The following is a 19,246-nucleotide window of genomic DNA, read 5'->3' on the forward strand; positions in this document are numbered from 1 at the left end:
GTTCCCATTACTTACACTGCCAATGCCAAGTCCATGAATCTTAGAAATGGCATTATTTTTGAGACTAAGCATCTTCAGCTGGGCATCTTGTCCAGACTCTCTTACCAAACCCCTTCCTCATTCCCTTTACATGCCTACCTCCCACCCCTTCATCTCTTACATAACGTTGGAATTTTAATGCAGTTGTCATTCTTCAAATTAGTTTTTTTTTGTGTGGATATCTATAGTTTCAGGATTTCAGGAGTAATCAGGCATTCAGTAGGCATGAGATGTAACTTGTTAACTCCTGATTTGAACTGCAGAGATAGATTGTTTTACGTTTCATTACAAAGCAAACAGCAACAAACAACAACATGCACAATGTTATACAACTGTGCATTGATTCTCCGAAAGTTCTTTCTCAATAAATCCGCTGATGACTAACTTTGGATCCCATTCCAACTTTGAAACCTGGCAACGTTTGTCAACTTTTCCTCTCAGCTTGTACTCCGTGTGCAAACTTTGCAGAACAATCAAAGTTGTACTTCCTGCAGTGAAATTGAAATGCATTATTTGCGTAAAATATATCTTGCTCTTCTTAAAAATGTATTTAAACTCATTACATTGAGGGAGTACATAAGAATAATTGGGTAAACCAGTTCAGTTTGGTCAACAACCTGTTGCCTTTAATGAAGCAAATTGCCCCAAGGTATGGCACAGGAATGTTACTGGACAAAGTTACTCACTATTGAAGGTTCAGGTGTCTCAAGTGAACAGCAGCCTTGTGTTATGGTGCTGCTTGTTGTCTCTTCTTATCACGGTCAGCCTCACTTACAGAAAGCAATACAGATTTGATAGGATACAATGTATTTTTTGACCGAATGTCCATTTCTCCACTTTGTCCCCTATGTCTTCATTATATTTTATTGATAATCTCTCTGATAAGTAATATGAAGGGTCCACTCTCCAGTATAGATGAACATATTAGTTCATTTTGGTTTTATTTTTCACTTGAAACCTCCCTTGCCAGAATAAGACTCCTTAGGTACTGGTAACTTTCTAGCACTTGTCGAAGTGCCTCTAGTTACATGGACCATTACAGCAGCAACAATGCATTTATGTTAAGATTTTAATGTAGACAAACATCCCAGGGGATCAGCAGTTCAAAGACCACCATTCAAAATAATAGAAAACATTCTGAAGTAGAGGAAAGTATCAGTTGATGTGAGCAATAATGTCAATTACATTACCATGTAAACATTATAAGGTAGAAATCTGCCCCCGTTCAACGGTATTAAGCACACAGTATAGCATTGCTGTACATTGTATTGTGCTTCCTTGTATTTCCATTATCTGTTTGATTATCTCATTGCCATTGTGGGTCTTTGCTTTCTTGTTGTCAGGTTTGGTTACAATAGTAATGGAAAATGATTTGGCTGAAAGGTACTTCGGAAAGTGCAGCTATTATAAAAGATGTTAGACAAATCCCCACTAAAGCACAATGATATTTTTATGCATTGTAACTTCTGAAATTTATCAGTAACAGAGGCTCTTCTTAAAGTTTAATCTCTTACTATCTTAATTTTTCCTCTTTTCACATCTATTATGCATCTGTCTGGCTTCCAGCAGTGTTTGGACTGTTGATCAGAAAGCATGGAAGAATGTTGTGCAGTAAATTACATCCCAATGTTTTATTTACCCTCTTGTCTCTGGTTAGCAATTTCCCCAAATGGATTAACTGAGATCAGCAAATTACCCTGAGCAAAATCAAGGAGTTGAACTCCTACTGAAAGGATCAGTAGAATGCTGTGAGTGCCGAAATTGCTATCTCTTTGAATGTTGTGCTTTTTTCAAAGAGAAGAATCTTTTTAAACAGGTTTAACTGAATATAATTTAATTTCAAATAGAGACAAAAGGAAATGCCTGTTTACTGCTTCATCTGTCATGGGAAGATTTGTATCCAGTGACAAATGAACTGCTGTGAGCCAAAAGATTGGAAATTCAACATGACAAGTAATTTCAGCCAAACTAATAGTGAATTTTTCCTCTCAGAGCTATTGCCAATTCCAATAACCTCGCCTGTATTAATCAATGCTTCAGGATAAATTACCCTTATTGTGCAAATGATTTATTACATATACAGTGAGAGAAAAGGCTGCATTGCTTCATTTGCATATGGGTAAATTTTCATTCTAGCCTTGTGATGGTGATCAGTGGGATGTTCTCTCCTGATTAATCAGCTATCAAAGTAACTGAAGCCATATGGAAAAGTACATGTAGGAACTGAAGCTGTCTTATTATTAAGGTATTAACCAGTAAAGACAGGCCTGCATTTGTTTCGGGCTTTCACAATTTCAGGGCTTCCAAAGCACTTTATGGCCTTTCAAATACTTTTCAAGTGGAATTCCTGTTCCAATGTAGAAACTGTGGCAGCAAATCTGTGTACAGCATCTCTCAGAAACAGGCAGTGAAGTAATGAGCAGATACCTCGTTCTTTTGTGATGCTCGTTGAGAGACAAATGCTGACCTGCCCACTCACCTTTGGAGTACTACTACTACCTTTCCACTAACCAGAAACCGTGTCTTGGATTGGAACCTCAACCAACAGATGTCAATTCTGACTGAGGAAGTACAGCACTGAAGCGTTATTCTGGCGGATGTGTTCAAATCTCTGGAGTGGGTCTTGATGGCACAACCTTCTGCTTTAGTCACGGTGCTACCCAGCATCTGATAGGCCACGTGGCCCCAGATTTGATCTTTGTTAATCTTGAGTTGTCTGTACTTGGGTCAAGTGTGCATTATTGTGCCCCAAATGGCTCCAGGGGTAATTTAGGATATATAGAGGGTGGGGTTTTGACATCATAACATGGAACAGTTACCACATGGAATTGGATGCCTGCACACTAGACTGGGCTGCACTGGGATCCCTTTGTGCTCCTGTTGTAACGTTGCCTTGCCCCCACAATGGAACAATTTGCTAACAATCACTGTTGTGGCACGCATAGAGAGAGAATGGGGGAAGAAGTCCAATGATCTGGAATGGTAGCCTGGAAATATTATAAAGAGAGTCATTCCACACAAAAACAATCCCCATGGCCCATTGAATCAGTGTTGACCATCAACCACCCATTTACACTAATCCAACGTTAATTCAATTTTTTAAAATTCTTTCCACATTCTCATCAACTCCCCCCAGATTCTACCACTCACCTACTCACTAGGGGCAATTTACAATGGCCAATTAACTACCAACCTACACGTCCTTGGGATGTGGGAGGAAACCCACACGATCACAGGAGAACATGCAAACTGCACATGGACAGCACCCAAGGTCAGGATTGAACCTGAGCTCTAGTGCTATGAGGCAGCAGCTCTACTAGCTGCACCACTGTGCCATCCCTAAAGTCATTAGGGGAAAGCAAGTCATAGAATTATCTGTAAAAAGGATGGTTATCCCTCAACTATTTACAGGCTCTTTCTAAAAGTTGCCAAATGTTAAAAATCTTTTGAAAATTGGATGGAATGACATTGATTAGTTACTTCTGCTTTTGTTTTAAAGTTCATTCATAGGAACATAGAGTATTACAGCACAGTACCGGCCCTTCGGCCCATGATGTTGTGGCGTCATTTTATCCTGCACTTCAGTGGAAGGACTGAATTTGATTCATTATTGAATAGAAGCTGATCTGTCAACCAGTCTTAAAGTGCTGGTAAACTCAATGAGTATTACAGTATTTACAATATTTTAACCAGGAGTACATTTACCGCAACTATGAACAGTTGGCCCTGTTTATTTTTGGGATTATTAACCAATAATAACATTTGCTGAGTCTCCTCTACAGGGTCAGTGAATAGGACCTCTTACAATGAGCTTGTTTAGGTTGTAGAAAAGCAGTGTCCACAAGCCAATTCCCTACACTATATATCTGTACTCTCATATCTGGAACAAGGGAGTCGTATGTAGCAGTGCAAAGTGTGAAGCCAGTGTGTGGGCTCCATTCTCCTATATAATGGACTGTAAGGTTTCCTAAAGAGAGGCATAGGTGGCAGTTTATTCTCCACAATCACAAGCAAATATCTTGCATGATGTGGAAAGTAACTCTCAAATATGGTGCTCTCTGTACAGATAGCTGTATAGATGTACCTGGATGAATAGCTGTAATGTATATTATATGGTTAATAAGAGCATGGTATTGCACAAGAGAGAATCCAATAGTCAAAACATTTGTTTACATAATTACATAGAAATGTCTTGTAGATTAATATAGATGTTATCTCCTCATTTGAATACTTGTTCTGCAAGAACAGTGCAAAGCAAGACAAGAGGCATGGTGCACACAATTAACCAATGAATAGATAGACCAAATCTGACCATTGGCTGTGGGCAAATTAGTACCAGGAAAAGAGATATTATAAAGTTACTGGATTAGCAGCCGAAGTTCCAACCCATTTCAGTCCAACAGCTTTATCGCCAAGTTTACTGATACCAATTTTTTAAACTTAAAAATAAATGACTTCAATTTCTCAAATTTGAAATGAACACACTGAATTATTCACCAAGGTTTCCAGCAAAGTGCCCACTTCACTGCCACCATTTCCTGACTGAGAGACTATATTTCACAGCAGTTTGTTTTCTGTCCACTGACAAAGTCTGTCAGTTAACTGTGTACTGTAGAAAAAGGAACTTTGCTAACTTGGTGATGAAGCATTTATATTGTGAAATGTTTGAAGGACAAGTTGCCTTTTAGCCAGCACTGTAGTTGGATATTTATCCATACTTCCTAGAGGTTTCCTTTGATAATATCCATAATGCCCATGGGACTACTACTCACATTTACCAGATGTCTTCATCGTGTGATCTGGCCAATACCAGTTTAGTGTTCCCACAGATGTATTTTGACATATAGCCATAAGAAATGGTAGAGCACACACCTCAAGCCTGCACTGCCAATCAGCAAGGTCTTTGCAGCAAGAAAAATAGAAAAGCTCCTTACACATCCTCTATACCGTGCAGTTTCCTGCTCCATCCCCATTTCTCCCAGTTCCCCTGCTGTGCCAACATCTGTCAATCTCAGTGATTCTACTTTTTCAGACTCCTGCCAAAGGAATCAGCTGCTTAGAAACTCTGTCCATCCCTCTCGGAATTGTGAATATTTTAAATGAGTTCTCATTTCGTCCTTCCAACTGTGCAGTGAGTGTTAGTCCCATTTTTTTACCAATGTGCTCGCCACACTCGCATCTGTCTGACCATGTTAAGTGATCTAGATATGTGTGGTCCAGAAAATGTAGGATAAGTCCAATCTGGTGTTAGTGATCCCACCTGTCTACTCTCTGGTGAGCAGCAAAGTGATGGAAGGTGTAATCAATACTGCTATTGATAACCTGAAGATGATTGTAGAGTAAATGAAAATCAAAAAACTGCAGATGCTGAAAATCTGAAATAAAAACAGAAAATGCTGGAAACACTCAGCAGGTCAAGCAGCACCTTTGGAAAGAGAAACAGGGTTAATATTTCAGGTCAAAGACTCTCCATCAGAATTGGGAAAGAGAAAAGTTGCTGCAGAGAAGGTGAGGAAGGCATGGATAGAATAAAGGGAATATCTCTGATAGCCCTCTGATAGAAAACCTGCAGCAGTTCAAGCAGGCAGCTCGTCCACACAGTCTAATAGCCATGGGGATGGGAAATAATGTTGACCTTTGAATAAGTAAAAAAAGAATCTGTTCATTCTCACTGGGTAACCCCTTCACCCCAGGAGTCAATCTGGTAAAGGTTGTAACAGCTCCAAGGCAAGAGTACATGAGATCAAAACTGTACAAGATATTCTCAGTATAGCTTCACCAAAGCCTTGTTTAATTGCAAAAGGATTTCATTTCTCTTGTGCTCTAATCATTGACCAATGAAGGACAGTATACTTTTTGACTTCCTAATCATCAACATCGAACCTGCATGTTAACTTACAACGTTTCATTTATCAGATCTCCATTTCCCTCCAGCATGCCGACAGTTTGGAGTTTCCTATCATTTAAAAAAAAAAGATATTGTTCCTGACCAAAATGAATAACCTCACATTTTCCCACGTTATACTCCATCTTCTTGCCAATCCCTTTTGCAGTCTCTGTCCACAGTTCATTTTCGTGCCTAGCTTTTTATCATCAGCAAACATGGATACATTGTAGTCCTGTCCTTTTTATTTGTGACATTATGAAAGGTTGACATTACAGGTTGCACGATACTCTTCCAACTAATTGGGGATGGCCCTTGTCGAGTGCGAGATTGACTGAAGAGCCTGATGGCCTATTCCTGCTCCTATTTTCCTGTGTTCTTGTGCTGTGAACGAGGAAGAACGGTTACCCATGGTGTATATATTCAATCTAATTTTCTTGTTGAAAACCTATTTATTTCTTATTGGTGCATTCACTAAACCGAAGTATATCATCTGCAAAATAACGTTGTAAGATTTCAACATTTGAGGGGAACAAGCTAAATATGCACTCTCCTGCTAGTCATATGATACAATGATAACAGAGTTAACTGGAAATTTAAGTCCTCTGTAGACTTCCAGGTATTATTTGAAAATTCAGGAGGAGTGATAGGGTTTATTGCTTAGATTGGCACAAAACTGAGGTTCAACCTCAATAGAACATGAGTGCTTTAATCATTAACCAAAGACCTTGCTGTTATAAAGTTGAAATAAGGGACACAACTTGTGACCTGGAAGCGTAGCTTTAGTTTAGGGAATTGTACATACCAGAAAAAGGTCAAAATCAAGTAAACATGGGGAATTTTAAATTTTCTGGCGACATGAATAAAATTTTCATCACTTGCTTTAAATTGCTCAGTTCTATTTGAGCACAGGTATCAAAATACTATTTTAGGATCTTGCTATTTTAAGAGTTCTGGGTTAAGCAGTGCCACTATGGCAAAGCATCAGCACTTTATCATGTTGTATACAAAAGAGTTCATGGTGACATCGTGTTTATCAGTCAGCTTGCTGCTGCACATTTATCTTGCACTGTGAGTGAAACATGTGGTAGAAAATTGGAGAGTTATTGTTAAATTGAAACTTTATTGTTATTCACAGACATTTCCATGTAGCTTAGGTGCAAGATGTCTGCAGTCTTTTTCAAAAAGAGCCCTTTCACCTCCTGAAAAAGAGGAGCCGTTTCAGTTTTGGGAAGGGTGGGGAAATGAGGGCTATATGGCACTGGCACAGAAGAGGAGTCACAGAATGGTACATCACAGAAACAGGCCCTTTGACTCCCCACATCCATGCCAAACCTTTTGCCCATCTCCATGAATCCTATTTGCCTGTGTTAGGACTGTATCCTTTTGTGCCTTGTCTATTGAAGTGTCTGTCTAAGTGCCCCTTAAGCTTAGTAATTGTATCTGATTCCACCACCTCTGGCAGAACATTTCAGATGGCAATCATTCAGGTACATTACCAACATTTAAAAGATACTTGGACAGGTACATGGATAGGAAAGGTTTAGAGGGATATGAGCCAAACCTGGACAAATGGGACTAGCTTCGATGGGAATCTTGGTCGGCATGGACCAGTTGGGCCGAAGGGCCTGTTTTCGTGCTGTATTTTTTTTATTCCAAAATAAACTTTATTCATCATAAAAACCAAACTATATACAACAATAAACAGTGAAAACCTTTACATTTGTGTACGGATCAATCACTAGTGTTACCTTTTTATATAAAAAGCACAGCACCGATGCCACTTGTGTGGCTTCCTGGGGAGCTACCCCAATCCCGTATTTACAATATTTAGGGGGCTTTCTTGCCTGACCCCGCCCCTCCCTCTCCAGTGGCAGAAGAATCCTAAACTGTAGTCCTTCCTCACCGAGCCCTGTGACTCCATGCCTCTATCCTCTGTGTAACAAAAAAACTTGCCCCTTAGATTCCCTTTAAAACTCCTTCCTCTCACCTTAAACCCACGCTGTCTGGTTTTTGATACCCCTACCAAGGGAAAAAAGGTTCTGACTTTCTACCCTGTCGATGCCTTTCATAATCTTGCATACTCCTATCAGGTCACCTCTCAGCCACCTTCGCTCCAGGGAAAACAAACTCAACCTTTGTAATTTCTCTGCAAAACTGAACTCATCCAATCCAGGCAACATCCTGGGTGAATCTCCTAGCCTGGGCCAATTATTGTGTTGAATAGCAGGACAGGCTATTCCCTCCTTACTCTTCTTCCATGTCATAACGAAATGTGCAAATTGTTCTTCAGGTGTCAAACATACAATGACTATTAATTTATCCATGGACAAGCAGTAATGTCATTTGAATTTGTTCCCTTTGCACACTTCTTGTTAGCCTGTATGAATCATTGAACAAATCAGCATAACGAGGAGTCCACAATTTTATCTAATACTATTGATTAAGTAAAATTTGCACACTGGTAAATAAAACATTAGCACATAAAGGACATGTTTGCTTCACCATTCAGTGAGATTATGGCTGATCCTATCCCTCAGCTCCACTCTCTAACCCTTCTGCATGTGTGAAAAGAAGTGAATATTCTTGAAGCCAGAATTCAAGAACAGACAGTGGCCAGAAGTGGTAAAGAGAATGAGCTTGATCTCTAATTCTTTGCAGTTGCTCTGAGCACTAATTCCCAAACTTTATTTGGAATTTAGTTGGTTTGAAACAAAGTATGTATCTGCATTGATTGCTGTAGATTGGCTCATTGTATTAATGTAATGGAAGATTACTTACTACCTTGTTGTACTTATGTATGGAGTGATCTGTCTGGATGGCTTGCAAAGAAAAGCTTTTCACACAGTATCTTGGTACATGTGACAATAATAAACCAATTACCAATCATTATTTTACTGATGTTTACTGTTTCATTACAATTTTAATCTTGTTTTTATTCTCAGCGATACGTCGACGGAGGAATTACCGATAACTTACCTCAGTATGAACTCAAAAACACAATTACAGTGTCACCCTTTGCTGGAGAGAGCGACATCTGTCCTCGGGATTACTCCAGCAATATGCACGAGTTGAGAATAACGAATACCAGTATCCAGTTGAACCTGCAGAACATGTACCGTCTTTCCAAGGCCTTATTTCCTCCTGACCCAGAGGTAAGAACAAATGGAAAATGGAAATATCTAGCAATGCTTTTGTATAGCGCAGGTGTGCTTCAAACCAATACAGTGTCTTATTTACAACAGTGCTCTAGATTCATGATAACTCCTAAGTGAGCAAATCTATTCTAAGTGTGACCTCCTTACCCCATCCTCTCCATATAAAAAGTTGAGGATGAACAGGGATATCATAGAACATATCAGTGTAAATATTGAGGATGATGTCTTCTGTGAAGCTACATAACCTAGGCATGGTTCAACAAATTCCAACAGAGTTCTCGCTCTGAAGTATAGAAGGGCAATGACAGAAAGGTAGCAAGGAGTCAGATGTTAGCTCTTTGAAATGTCAAACCAATCACAAGAACAGAAGTCTCCCCAGTTGAAACAGAATGTAAAGGGAATGCAAACCGTGAAACTACAAGGTCTTGGGAAGATGGGAATACTGCCATCTACAGGTTCCCCATCAAGTTGCGCACTGTCTTGCTTGCAGATATCACCATTGGCACTAAATCCCTATAATTCTAGTGCATACCTTCACAGTGATGCAAGAAAATAGCTCACTACTACCTACTCGAGGGTAGTTAGGAATGGACAACAAATGGTGGGCTTGCCAAGACACCCAGTTCTCATAATTTTCTTTTAGAAAGCCACGGTAAAATCTTGTGAAGTCTTCTGTAAATTTTTGCTAATTGGAGAAGGATTACTAGAGTCATGCAGGTTTTAATTTCATAGACAGTTTCTGCAACCATGCCAGTTGCCAGGAGACACAGCTCACTTCTTATTAATCATCAAGGAACCATGATGCTCAGACCAAATTCATTTGGTTTCTGAATGAAATGTAACTATGATAGTAAACTTGGACTAATAAGATGGACAGACAGAGTTTCTGCTACTTGCTTCCTCAGATTTCCATGTATTTCAGATCTCCAGTGCTTGGACTAGATTTTAGCTGATGTGTCCAATATACATTCCATAATGTGCTTATGGAATATTCATGAAAAGTGTGTAAAGATCCATGTAAAAGTGGTAATTAATCTACCTGGTTTTAATATCAATTATTGCATTCGGTATATTTTAATGTGGCAGGTAATGCGGGATATGTGTAAGCAGGGATACAGTGACGCCCTTGACTTCCTCAAGAGGAATGGTGAGTATGAACTATTCTTTTACAACTATGTTCTCTATGTGTGTAATTATATTTCCTGTGTTGACTTTAAACCCATTACAGTGGCATTCTATTAAATAGGATTTAAGTTTTAGAAGCAGGTGTAAATGTTATGTATCATATGGCCCAACACAACACAAGCAAGCAGTTAGTGAATCTGAACCAATCCATGACATCGACTCACTTTTAAAGAGACCATGGGAACAGTAAAGCAGTTTTCACAGACAAATAGAGCAGAGAGAGCTTCTGAGCTCTCCAGTACTATCTGCCCTTCAGTTTTGAAGCATCCATTAGTGCATTGCAGACCAGCTAAATGTTGATGGCTGATTTATATTCCTGTGCCAGCCAGGATTTTCTCAGTACAGATATTAAAGTACAGCCACCCCCATCCTTGAGATACGATGCCAACATTTTATTTAAAATCCCATCTGTTTCCAAGTAGTCATTCCAAACTTGGTTAAGTCATCCCTTTGTGTGTCCCTAAGGTCAAAAGAGCAGACATTTGCAAACAGACCATGTGTATGTCGAGTCAGGTGTTGGAGTCATCGGTATGCTTGCTCAATGTAGGTCTAGTGTCATCAAACATGGTTGTACAATATTTCCAACCTTTGTGAAACTGCCAGACCAAAATCTATCACAATGCCAATGGATACATTGAATTTTGCATCCTTTTTCACTCCATACGTAAATATATAGGTTATCATCTTGATTCAATGAGACACCTATAAGATGTGGATAACTTATCATGTGCTTGCTTTGTTATATAGATAAAAGGATTTGTCACCTTCAAGTACAAGCACTGTCAGTATATTTTTTTTTGTCCTTTTCTGATGACTTGCACTTATTACCAGGTGAATTTTCAAATAAAACATGCTCCTACTAATTACCTCATGGTCAGCATGGCAATAGATTATTAGCCTAAATTGCCCCGAAAGTGTGCCCCAAGTTTGACTACCTGTAAGGCCACAGGGCTATTACATGCTTTCAATTGTGTTCAGCTATGGAAGGTGTTGACCTCATTCTCTTGTTGGAAGTGCTCTTGATGTTTGCAGTTGCCTTCACTGCAGTCACTGCTAAATATGAGTTAAAACAAAGAATAATCAAACGATATGTTCAGGTTTTTGACTTTCGAGGGGACATGAAAAGTTTCCCTCAATTGTTAACAACTAGAATAATGTTTAGAAATTGGGAAATTAATATCGTATTAACTCAGCTTCTATCTGTTGCCATTACTGTAGAGTGACCCAATTTAGTATTGTTCTCAAAGGATGTTCGTAATTAGCTCCTTACTTGGGGTATGACTACATATGGGAAGAATTCACCTTGAGCTGGAAAAGAAGGGATGGGAAGTGGAGAGAACTTTTACTTTCTTGACCCACTTCCTCTTGGATCAACCTTGTTGTGGCACTGGTGATATCTGAGCCTTAACAACTCCATATGTTTAAACCGTAGATTTTTGAGAAAGGGAAGAAGGATGGTAGTTTATGCTTCCTCACTGAAATAATTAATATTTATTCTTTGCATATTTTCACTGACCTGTCCAGGAGCTTGCTTCTGGGTGCATTATTTTGCCATCTTGTGGCAATGTTTAGCAACAACACTCCAAAATGTTTTTGATGTCTGTTAGCTTCATTCCCACCCAGTTGCCTTCAAGAGAAACAGGCCTAGAAATTATGTTGTAAAGCACAACATTTTTATGTGTTCTGCCATGGAATTTAGTCCAAAACCTGATCACTAAATGTGATCAGAAGCATAGCGTGTGCTTGCAAGCATGCAGTGTGTTTGCATACGTAGGCTGCCTGTCGTGTTTGAGTGCCATCGATCAGGATGTGTTGAAGACTGACGTCATTTCCAGTTTCTTATATTCAACAAATGGTTTGTGAACGGTGTTGGTCTCATTTGCAGGACTAGACCTAGGGTGTGAAGATTCACTCCTGCATTAATGGAGTCCTTATTGAACTCACAACGATTAAACTTCGTTGGATTTGCTCTGACATTACCATGAGGCCTATCTTTGTGTTGATTTAATTTGACTCTCTCTGGATCAAGATTAAAATAACTTCCCTGTTGGCATTATCTTAATTGCTTTTTTTAAACTATACATTGATTCTTAACAAATGTTTTCATATTCAGAATATTCTTGCCTCTTTTAAGCAGTTACAAATGGTTTGTTTTTAAAAGGATGTCTTTCAATTAGAACATGATGTGTTAAAACAAATTTTAAGCCCAAATACTCAACTTTCACCTCCATAACATTGCACATCTCTGTTCCTATCTATACCAATGCTCTCCCATCCTATACGCTCTGTAGACTTTGGTATACCGATAACTCTGTTTCCTGTATTCTACCCTGCATTAAATCCCAGTTCCCATCAAATTCATCCTTTCAATGGTTCACAATCCCACAACAGCTCCAGTTAAAAATTCTCATTCTGTGCTTAGATTCCTCCCCATCCTTGCAATACCACCCCTCCCTCCACTAAGTCCTGAAAATCTTCCTCTGCATAAACACAAAATGTTGGCAATGATGGAGTTGGTTTTGTGCCAAAGCCACACAGATGACTGTTTAGGTGAGCTGCATAAATGAGTATTCAACACAAAATGCACCCGAATGTTTGTGCATACGTTTGCACTTTGGTTCAATCAAAGTCCGGATGTTCTGATGATGGCAGCTTTCTGTGTTGGGCATGAGAAAAAGTATCTGTGGCCGTAAGCCAAGATTGCCTTTGTGGCTTTCCTGTAATGTTTCTAGCTCTGTTGAATGTATTTGAATAACGTGCACTGCTATAAAACTTCAGCAGTCAGGATTTGTTTCTTTTCAACCTAAGCTTTTACACGTGAGAAGAAAATGAGAATAGAAGGCCACAAGAAAAAGAAGCAGTAATTGGCCATTCAGCCCTTTCCATCTGCTCTCTCATTCCATAAGATCAAGGCTGATCTTTTACCTCAGCATCTTTCCTGCAATAACCCCCATATCCCTTGATTCTCCTAGTACCTAAAAATCTATTGATCTCGGTCTTGAATATGCTCGCAAAGGAGTCTCCTCTGCCCTCTTGGGTACAAAGTTCCAAGGATTATCTGTTCTTTGGGTAAAGAGATTTCTTCTCGTCTCTGACCTGATTAGCTGACCTTTTATTTTGAGGCTGGTTTTAGACATCTTAATCAGGGAAGACATCAGCTCCATATCCACCCTCTCAAGCCCCATAAGAATTTTGTGATCACCTCCCATTCTTCTAAGCTCTACAAAGTATAGATCCATTTTGCTTAATTATTCTTCAGGGAGCAACACCATCTACCCCCACCGCATAACCCACTCTCTATCCCAGGAATCAATCTGGTTAACCCTTGCTGCACTCCCTTTACTGCAAGATTTGCCTTCCCTAGTGAGTGAGACCAGATCAGTATGCAGTATTCTTGATGTGGTCTCACCAGAGCTTTATGTAATCGGAGCAAGACATTACTACTCTTGTACTCAGAACCTCTTATAATAAAGGTCAGAGTACCATTTTCCTTCCTAATTGCTTATTTACCTGCACGTTAACTCTCAGCACAAACACCCGTCAACCTGTCACCATTTAAGGAATGCTTTTCTGTCTTCTCTACCTTGCATTTTTCCATTTTATATCCTGTGTGTGATGATGTTGCCCATTCACTTAGCCTGGGTCTATCCCCCGCAGCTTCTCTGCATTCTCCTCACAGCCTTCACTGCCATTTAACTTTGCATCATCAGGAAGCTTGGATATTGCGAGGGCAGGCACAGTAGTGTAGCAGTTAGCGTAACACTATTACAGCGCCAGCAGCCCGGGTTCAATTCCGGCCACTGTCTGTAAGGAGTTTGTACGTTCTCCCCGTATCCGCGTGGGTTTCCTTCAGGTGCTCCGGTTTCCTCCCACATTCCAAAGACGTACGGGTTAGGGAGTTGTGGGCACGCTATGTTGACGCCAGAAGCGTGGCGACGCTTGCGGGCTGCCCCCAGAACACTCTACGCAAAAAGATGTATTTCACTGTGTGTTTCAATAAAGTTATCTTATTTACTTCACAATGCAATAACTTCAGGCAGGGGCCAAGGGAAATTGATGCAGCATTCATGAATTCAGTAGAGTATATGTTACTTCTGTGTCATGATGCAAGGTGTCAGTAAGTTGGCAGTCTGCTTTACATCTCTCCCTATTTCTAGTTCCATGGAAGATAATGAAAATGAAAGAGTAAAAGGAGGGGGGAAGGTGCATTCATCACTTGATTTTGCACGATCAGACACATTTTACCTCTACTTTTTTTTAATATCTTCAGTTTTAGGATGTGGGTGTTACTGGCAGAGCCAGCATTTATTGCCTATCCCTAATTTCCATTAAGAAGATCCTAGTGAAGATTCTCCCATGATGTTGTTGGGCATTGTGTTCTGGGATTTTGGCGTTTTAGGGCAGGGACGGTAGTGTGGCGGTTAGTGTAATGCTATTACCGCGCCAGCGACCCGGGTTCGATTCCGGCCACTGTCTGTGAGGAATTTGTACGTTCTCCCCGTGTCTGCATGGGTTTTCCCCGGGTGCTCCGGTTTCCTCCCACGTTCTGAAGACGTATGGGTTAAGAAGTTGTGGGCACGCGATGTTGGCGCCGGAAGTGTGGCGACGCTTGCGGGCTGCCCCCAGAACACTCTACTGTGTGTTTCAATGTACATGTGACCAATAAAGATATCTTATATTACACATGATACTCTCATTCAAATCATTGATATGGCGAGTTTATTTTCAAAAGCAATATTTAATTACCCACCTCTATTTTACAGCTTTGTTAAACAGGCCACAGCCTCTGTGCGGCCCTCCGCAGTCTGCTCCAAACGAGTGTGATACGGTTGCCGATGACGATGATGAAGAAGGAGCAATGGAAGCAGCAGAGGAAAATCAAGTGGGTGTGGTGGGTGGTTTCAGTAAGAACAATGACCAGATTCTGGAGCACCTGTCACCACGGCTTCACCAAGGTGAGAACAAGTTGGTGTGTTTGGGAATGAATAACAAAGCAGGTTTGAGGGGGGCGCTCCTCCAGCATCACTCACTGCTCCAGTTAAGGCCACCTGTGGTCAGACTGCTCAAGGGGTAAATGCCTTTGCTTAAAATGCCATCCCACCACAGCTGATATTCCCTGTTGCATCTCAGTCGGGTTCACTGAGTCTATTGCTGTCCTCTCGCACATACTTTCAACGAGGAGTCTCAAGGTCATAATCAGGCATAGGAGCTTGGCTGAATATTTTTGTCTTCATCCTTATCCCAGAAGCTCTAAAGTATTTATACAGCTGGCTGGGTTGATATCAGCTGATTTGCCCAGGATGAAACATTGGCATTTCCTGTTCTGTGAGATCGAGTTACTCTGGTTAAACTCACTGATGATAGGGAGGTAACAGTGGTTATTGTTGGTATACATAGAAATACAGAAAACAGGAGCAGGAATAGACCATTCGGTCCTTCAAGCCTATTCCGCCATTCACTACAATCGTGGTGGTCGTCTATCTTAATACCACCCCTCCCACTCTCTCCCCAGACCCCTGGGCGTTTTTCGCCTCAAGAAATTTACTTCCGTGGAACCTAGTACTGTGTCTGTGGGTGAAATTTCCAAGGGTAGCGCTTAAATAGGGAAATGGACTGAGCAGAGGCAAAGTTAACAGCACAGGAGCAGATGGTACTGGGTGTGTTTTGGTTACAATCTGGTGGGTAAGCATGAAACCAGGTGAAGATGTCTCATTGAGCTGGGCAACAGAGGAGGCTTATTGGAATGGAGACCTCATGACAAAGAATGCAGAGCGTTACTGAAAGATGTGCGGCGATAAGATCAGATCAGATATCTTTATTAGTCACATGTACATCGAAACAAACACTGAAATGCATCTTTTGCATAGAGTGTTCTGGGGGCAGCCCGCAAGTGTCGCCACGCCTCCGGCACCAACACAGCATGCCCACAACTTCCTAACCCGTACATCTTTGGAATGTGGGAGGAAACCGGAGCACCCGGAGGAAACCCATGCAGACACGGGGAGAACGTACAAAGTCCTTACAGACAGTGGCGGGAATTGAACCCGGGTTGCTGGCGCTGTAATAGTGTTACGCTAACTGCTACGCTACCGTGCCTGCACACACAGTCATGGATGATGTTATCTATGACTATTGTTAGCACAGGTTCAATGCTAAGGCAGCAGTGGAAATCTGACAGGAGAGATTCAAACATAAAGTTCCAGGAAATTACATTTGAATTTGGAAGGTGGCATCATTCGAAGATACAAGGGGGAAGAGATATTGAAAATTTAAGTCAATCATAAGAGTTGTAGAGAGGTGCAACACAGAAACAGGCCATGCTATCAACCGCCCAGTTAACGCTAATCCTACATTAATCCCATTTTTGTATTCTCCCCATATTCTCATCAACTGCCCCCCCCCCCAGATTCTACCACTCACCTGCACATTAGGGGCAATTAACCTATCAACCTGCACATCTTTGGGATTTGGAAGAAAACTGGAGCACTCAGAGGAAACCCATGAGGTCACAGGGATTGCGTGCAAACTTCAAACAGATAGCACCTGTGGTCGGGATTGAAGCCAGTTCTCTGGAGCTGTGAGGCAGCAGCTCTTCTAGCTTTGTATTTTTCTTGGGAAGTCAGGAAAGAACTTGCTTTACACACCTAATCATATCAAAAGTTCCTTTTCTCATGGCCGGCCATTGGTAGGTAGTGGAAACTGAGATTATCCATTCTGTATCACTGAATGCCATGTGGACAGTGATATATTTAAATAGTTCTATAATTCATGTTGGGTTTTTTAAAGAAAATAATAAATCTCTTTCTTAATATCTCTTTGTTCCTTCTCAATGCCTTATGAAGTTCCACCTGGAGATGATGAAATTACAAACGTCAGTGTAACTCAGATTATTTTATATTTCCCAGGCTCTAATCTTTCCAATGCACCAGTCTTGGCCAGGTCGTGATTGTAATGGAAGTGATGTATTATTGTTGGGTGTGCGCTTCTTTCAAAATTGTAGCATGTTGACACTCATATTTCAGAGCAGAGGCTCCAGGTGCTGTCTCACTCTGCAGAGGAAGCTTAGGGTAAGAAGCACCACTTACACAATGGAAGATTTGTTGTTATAAATAATGTACCTTTTGGCTATTTCTGATTATTTTGCCACTTGCCTGCACAAAGCAGTGATTTACAGTAGTCAGTTAACTAGTACGTCTTTGGGATGGGGTGGAAACCAGAGAACTGGGGGAAGCCCAGAGGGTTGCTGGGAGAATGTGCAAACTCCACGCACACAACACCCAAAGGTGAGGTTCGAACACATCAGCACTAACTGCTGCACCACTGTGTTGCCATTAGCTGCAGAAAAACATGTTTGATTTTTCCAGTACCCTATGCCTGTTGGTTATCCTAGTGACCTTTTAATGTGAGATTGGAAAGCGTTTTCCATTGAGACAGAATTGTTTTATGTGTGGCCAGGGTGCTGAATAGAAGACAGTCAGGTTTAGTTCACTCCTAAATTCTGAAACCTGAGTGGTTTTATCCCATGTTCTAAATTTGCATTCCCACCATAAATAGGGACCTGAAACCTGTTTCAGATTTAACAGAGCAGCACCCATGGAGATCCTTTCATATCTCTGCCTCTTCTCCCCTCAGTACATTACAAACTCTCTGTTCCATCCAGAATCTGATTTGGTCTGCATCTATGAGTGTTGTTGATGATGTGATTTGATTGCAAGCTAACTGATTTTTCTGTAACTGTTCTTTCTGCACAGCACTGATTGAAGCCTGTGCTGAAAAAAGGGGCTTAAACACTGTCTTTTCAAACATGCTGCCAGTCCGTTTAGTCTCTGCCATGATGGTCCCATATACTTTGCCCCTGGAATCAGCAGTTTCATTCACTGTAAGGTATGTTTGAATTTCTGTTGTTCTGCATCCTCATGGAGACCACACCTCATGTCAGGGAGAAATTAGTAATGGTTTGGTTCAGCTACTATAATCCAATCCTCTAGGTGGAGCACATAATTGATGTTGAGCTTAAAGGAAGCTAAAATTAAAGGAGTTAATTTCCCAGAGAATCTCATCTGCAGGGAGTATGACCCATGTTCTTTACATGAAGATCTTGTGCATTGTGAAATTTGCCCCAACAAGTCTTGACATGTACAGCAGGAGCCCCTATCTAGCTTAACGAGAAGAGATGGAAGTGGACCATTATTGACAGCACAGGGTTGATACTTCAAAATTAATATTGTCACTCAAATAATTTTATTGATGTATTTTTGGATTATTTTCAATACTATTATTTTGATAAGTACTGACAGTCTGGATGGGTCAGGTTGACTAGTATTTCATGGAATTGCTAACAATATTTATTAATTAATTTTTCTGAATTTGGGTGTTGCTGGCAAGGCCATCAGTTACTGTCCATCTCTAATTTCCCTTAAGAAGGTGGTGGTGAGCTGTCTTCCTGAAGCCCTGCAGCCTTTCTGGTGAAGGTGCTTCTGCTGTGCTTTTGGATAGCAACTTGCAGGATTTAGAACAAGAGACCAGCAACGTATCTCCAAATGAGGATGGTGTGTGACTGGGAGGGGACACTGCAGGTGGCACTCAAGTGCCTGCTTCCCATGCCCTTCGTGGTGGAGGCCACAGCTCAATAACATTTCTTTCACCTGAAAATAAAGGAGTATTTGGGCTGCAGGAGAGAGAGTGGGGAAAATTTTAATAAGGCAGATTGCAGTAAAGGAAAGAAGTCCGAAGCTGTCTTTGCATGACCTAAGGACTGTGAAGCAGTGAGCAGTTTTGGCAGAGGGCTTCAAGATTCGACATTACCTTTATGTGGTTAAGCTAGATCAAAGTGAAGTGGATAGAGGCTTTTCCAGAGGCATTCATTGAAGATGGGTGAGGAAGTGGGGCTGGAGTAGTGAGAGTTAAAGTAAGTGAGAAGAGGTGGCCCTAAGATTGAAAGGCAGAGAGTGGCAGCTTTAATGTAAAACACGTAAAATTC

At 40.8% G+C, this 19,246-nt stretch overlaps 1 protein-coding gene across 1 annotated transcript in view; it reads left to right on the forward strand.

The window, feature by feature from the left end:
- The window catches only part of pnpla2 (patatin-like phospholipase domain containing 2), a 62,199-nt gene that overhangs the window by 34,189 nt on the left and 8,764 nt on the right, over positions 1-19,246 (forward strand). The window contains exons 4-7 of the mRNA XM_052029016.1: positions 8,869-9,078; positions 10,168-10,228; positions 15,030-15,221; positions 18,018-18,150. Coding sequence (XP_051884976.1) covers positions 8,869-9,078; positions 10,168-10,228; positions 15,030-15,221; positions 18,018-18,150 — 596 coding nt within the window. The remainder of the gene's footprint in view (positions 1-8,868; positions 9,079-10,167; positions 10,229-15,029; positions 15,222-18,017; positions 18,151-19,246) is intronic.

The sequence above is a fragment of the Pristis pectinata genome, chromosome 14 (assembly GCF_009764475.1).
Source record: "Pristis pectinata isolate sPriPec2 chromosome 14, sPriPec2.1.pri, whole genome shotgun sequence".
Classification (NCBI taxonomy): domain Eukaryota; kingdom Metazoa; phylum Chordata; class Chondrichthyes; order Rhinopristiformes; family Pristidae; genus Pristis; species Pristis pectinata.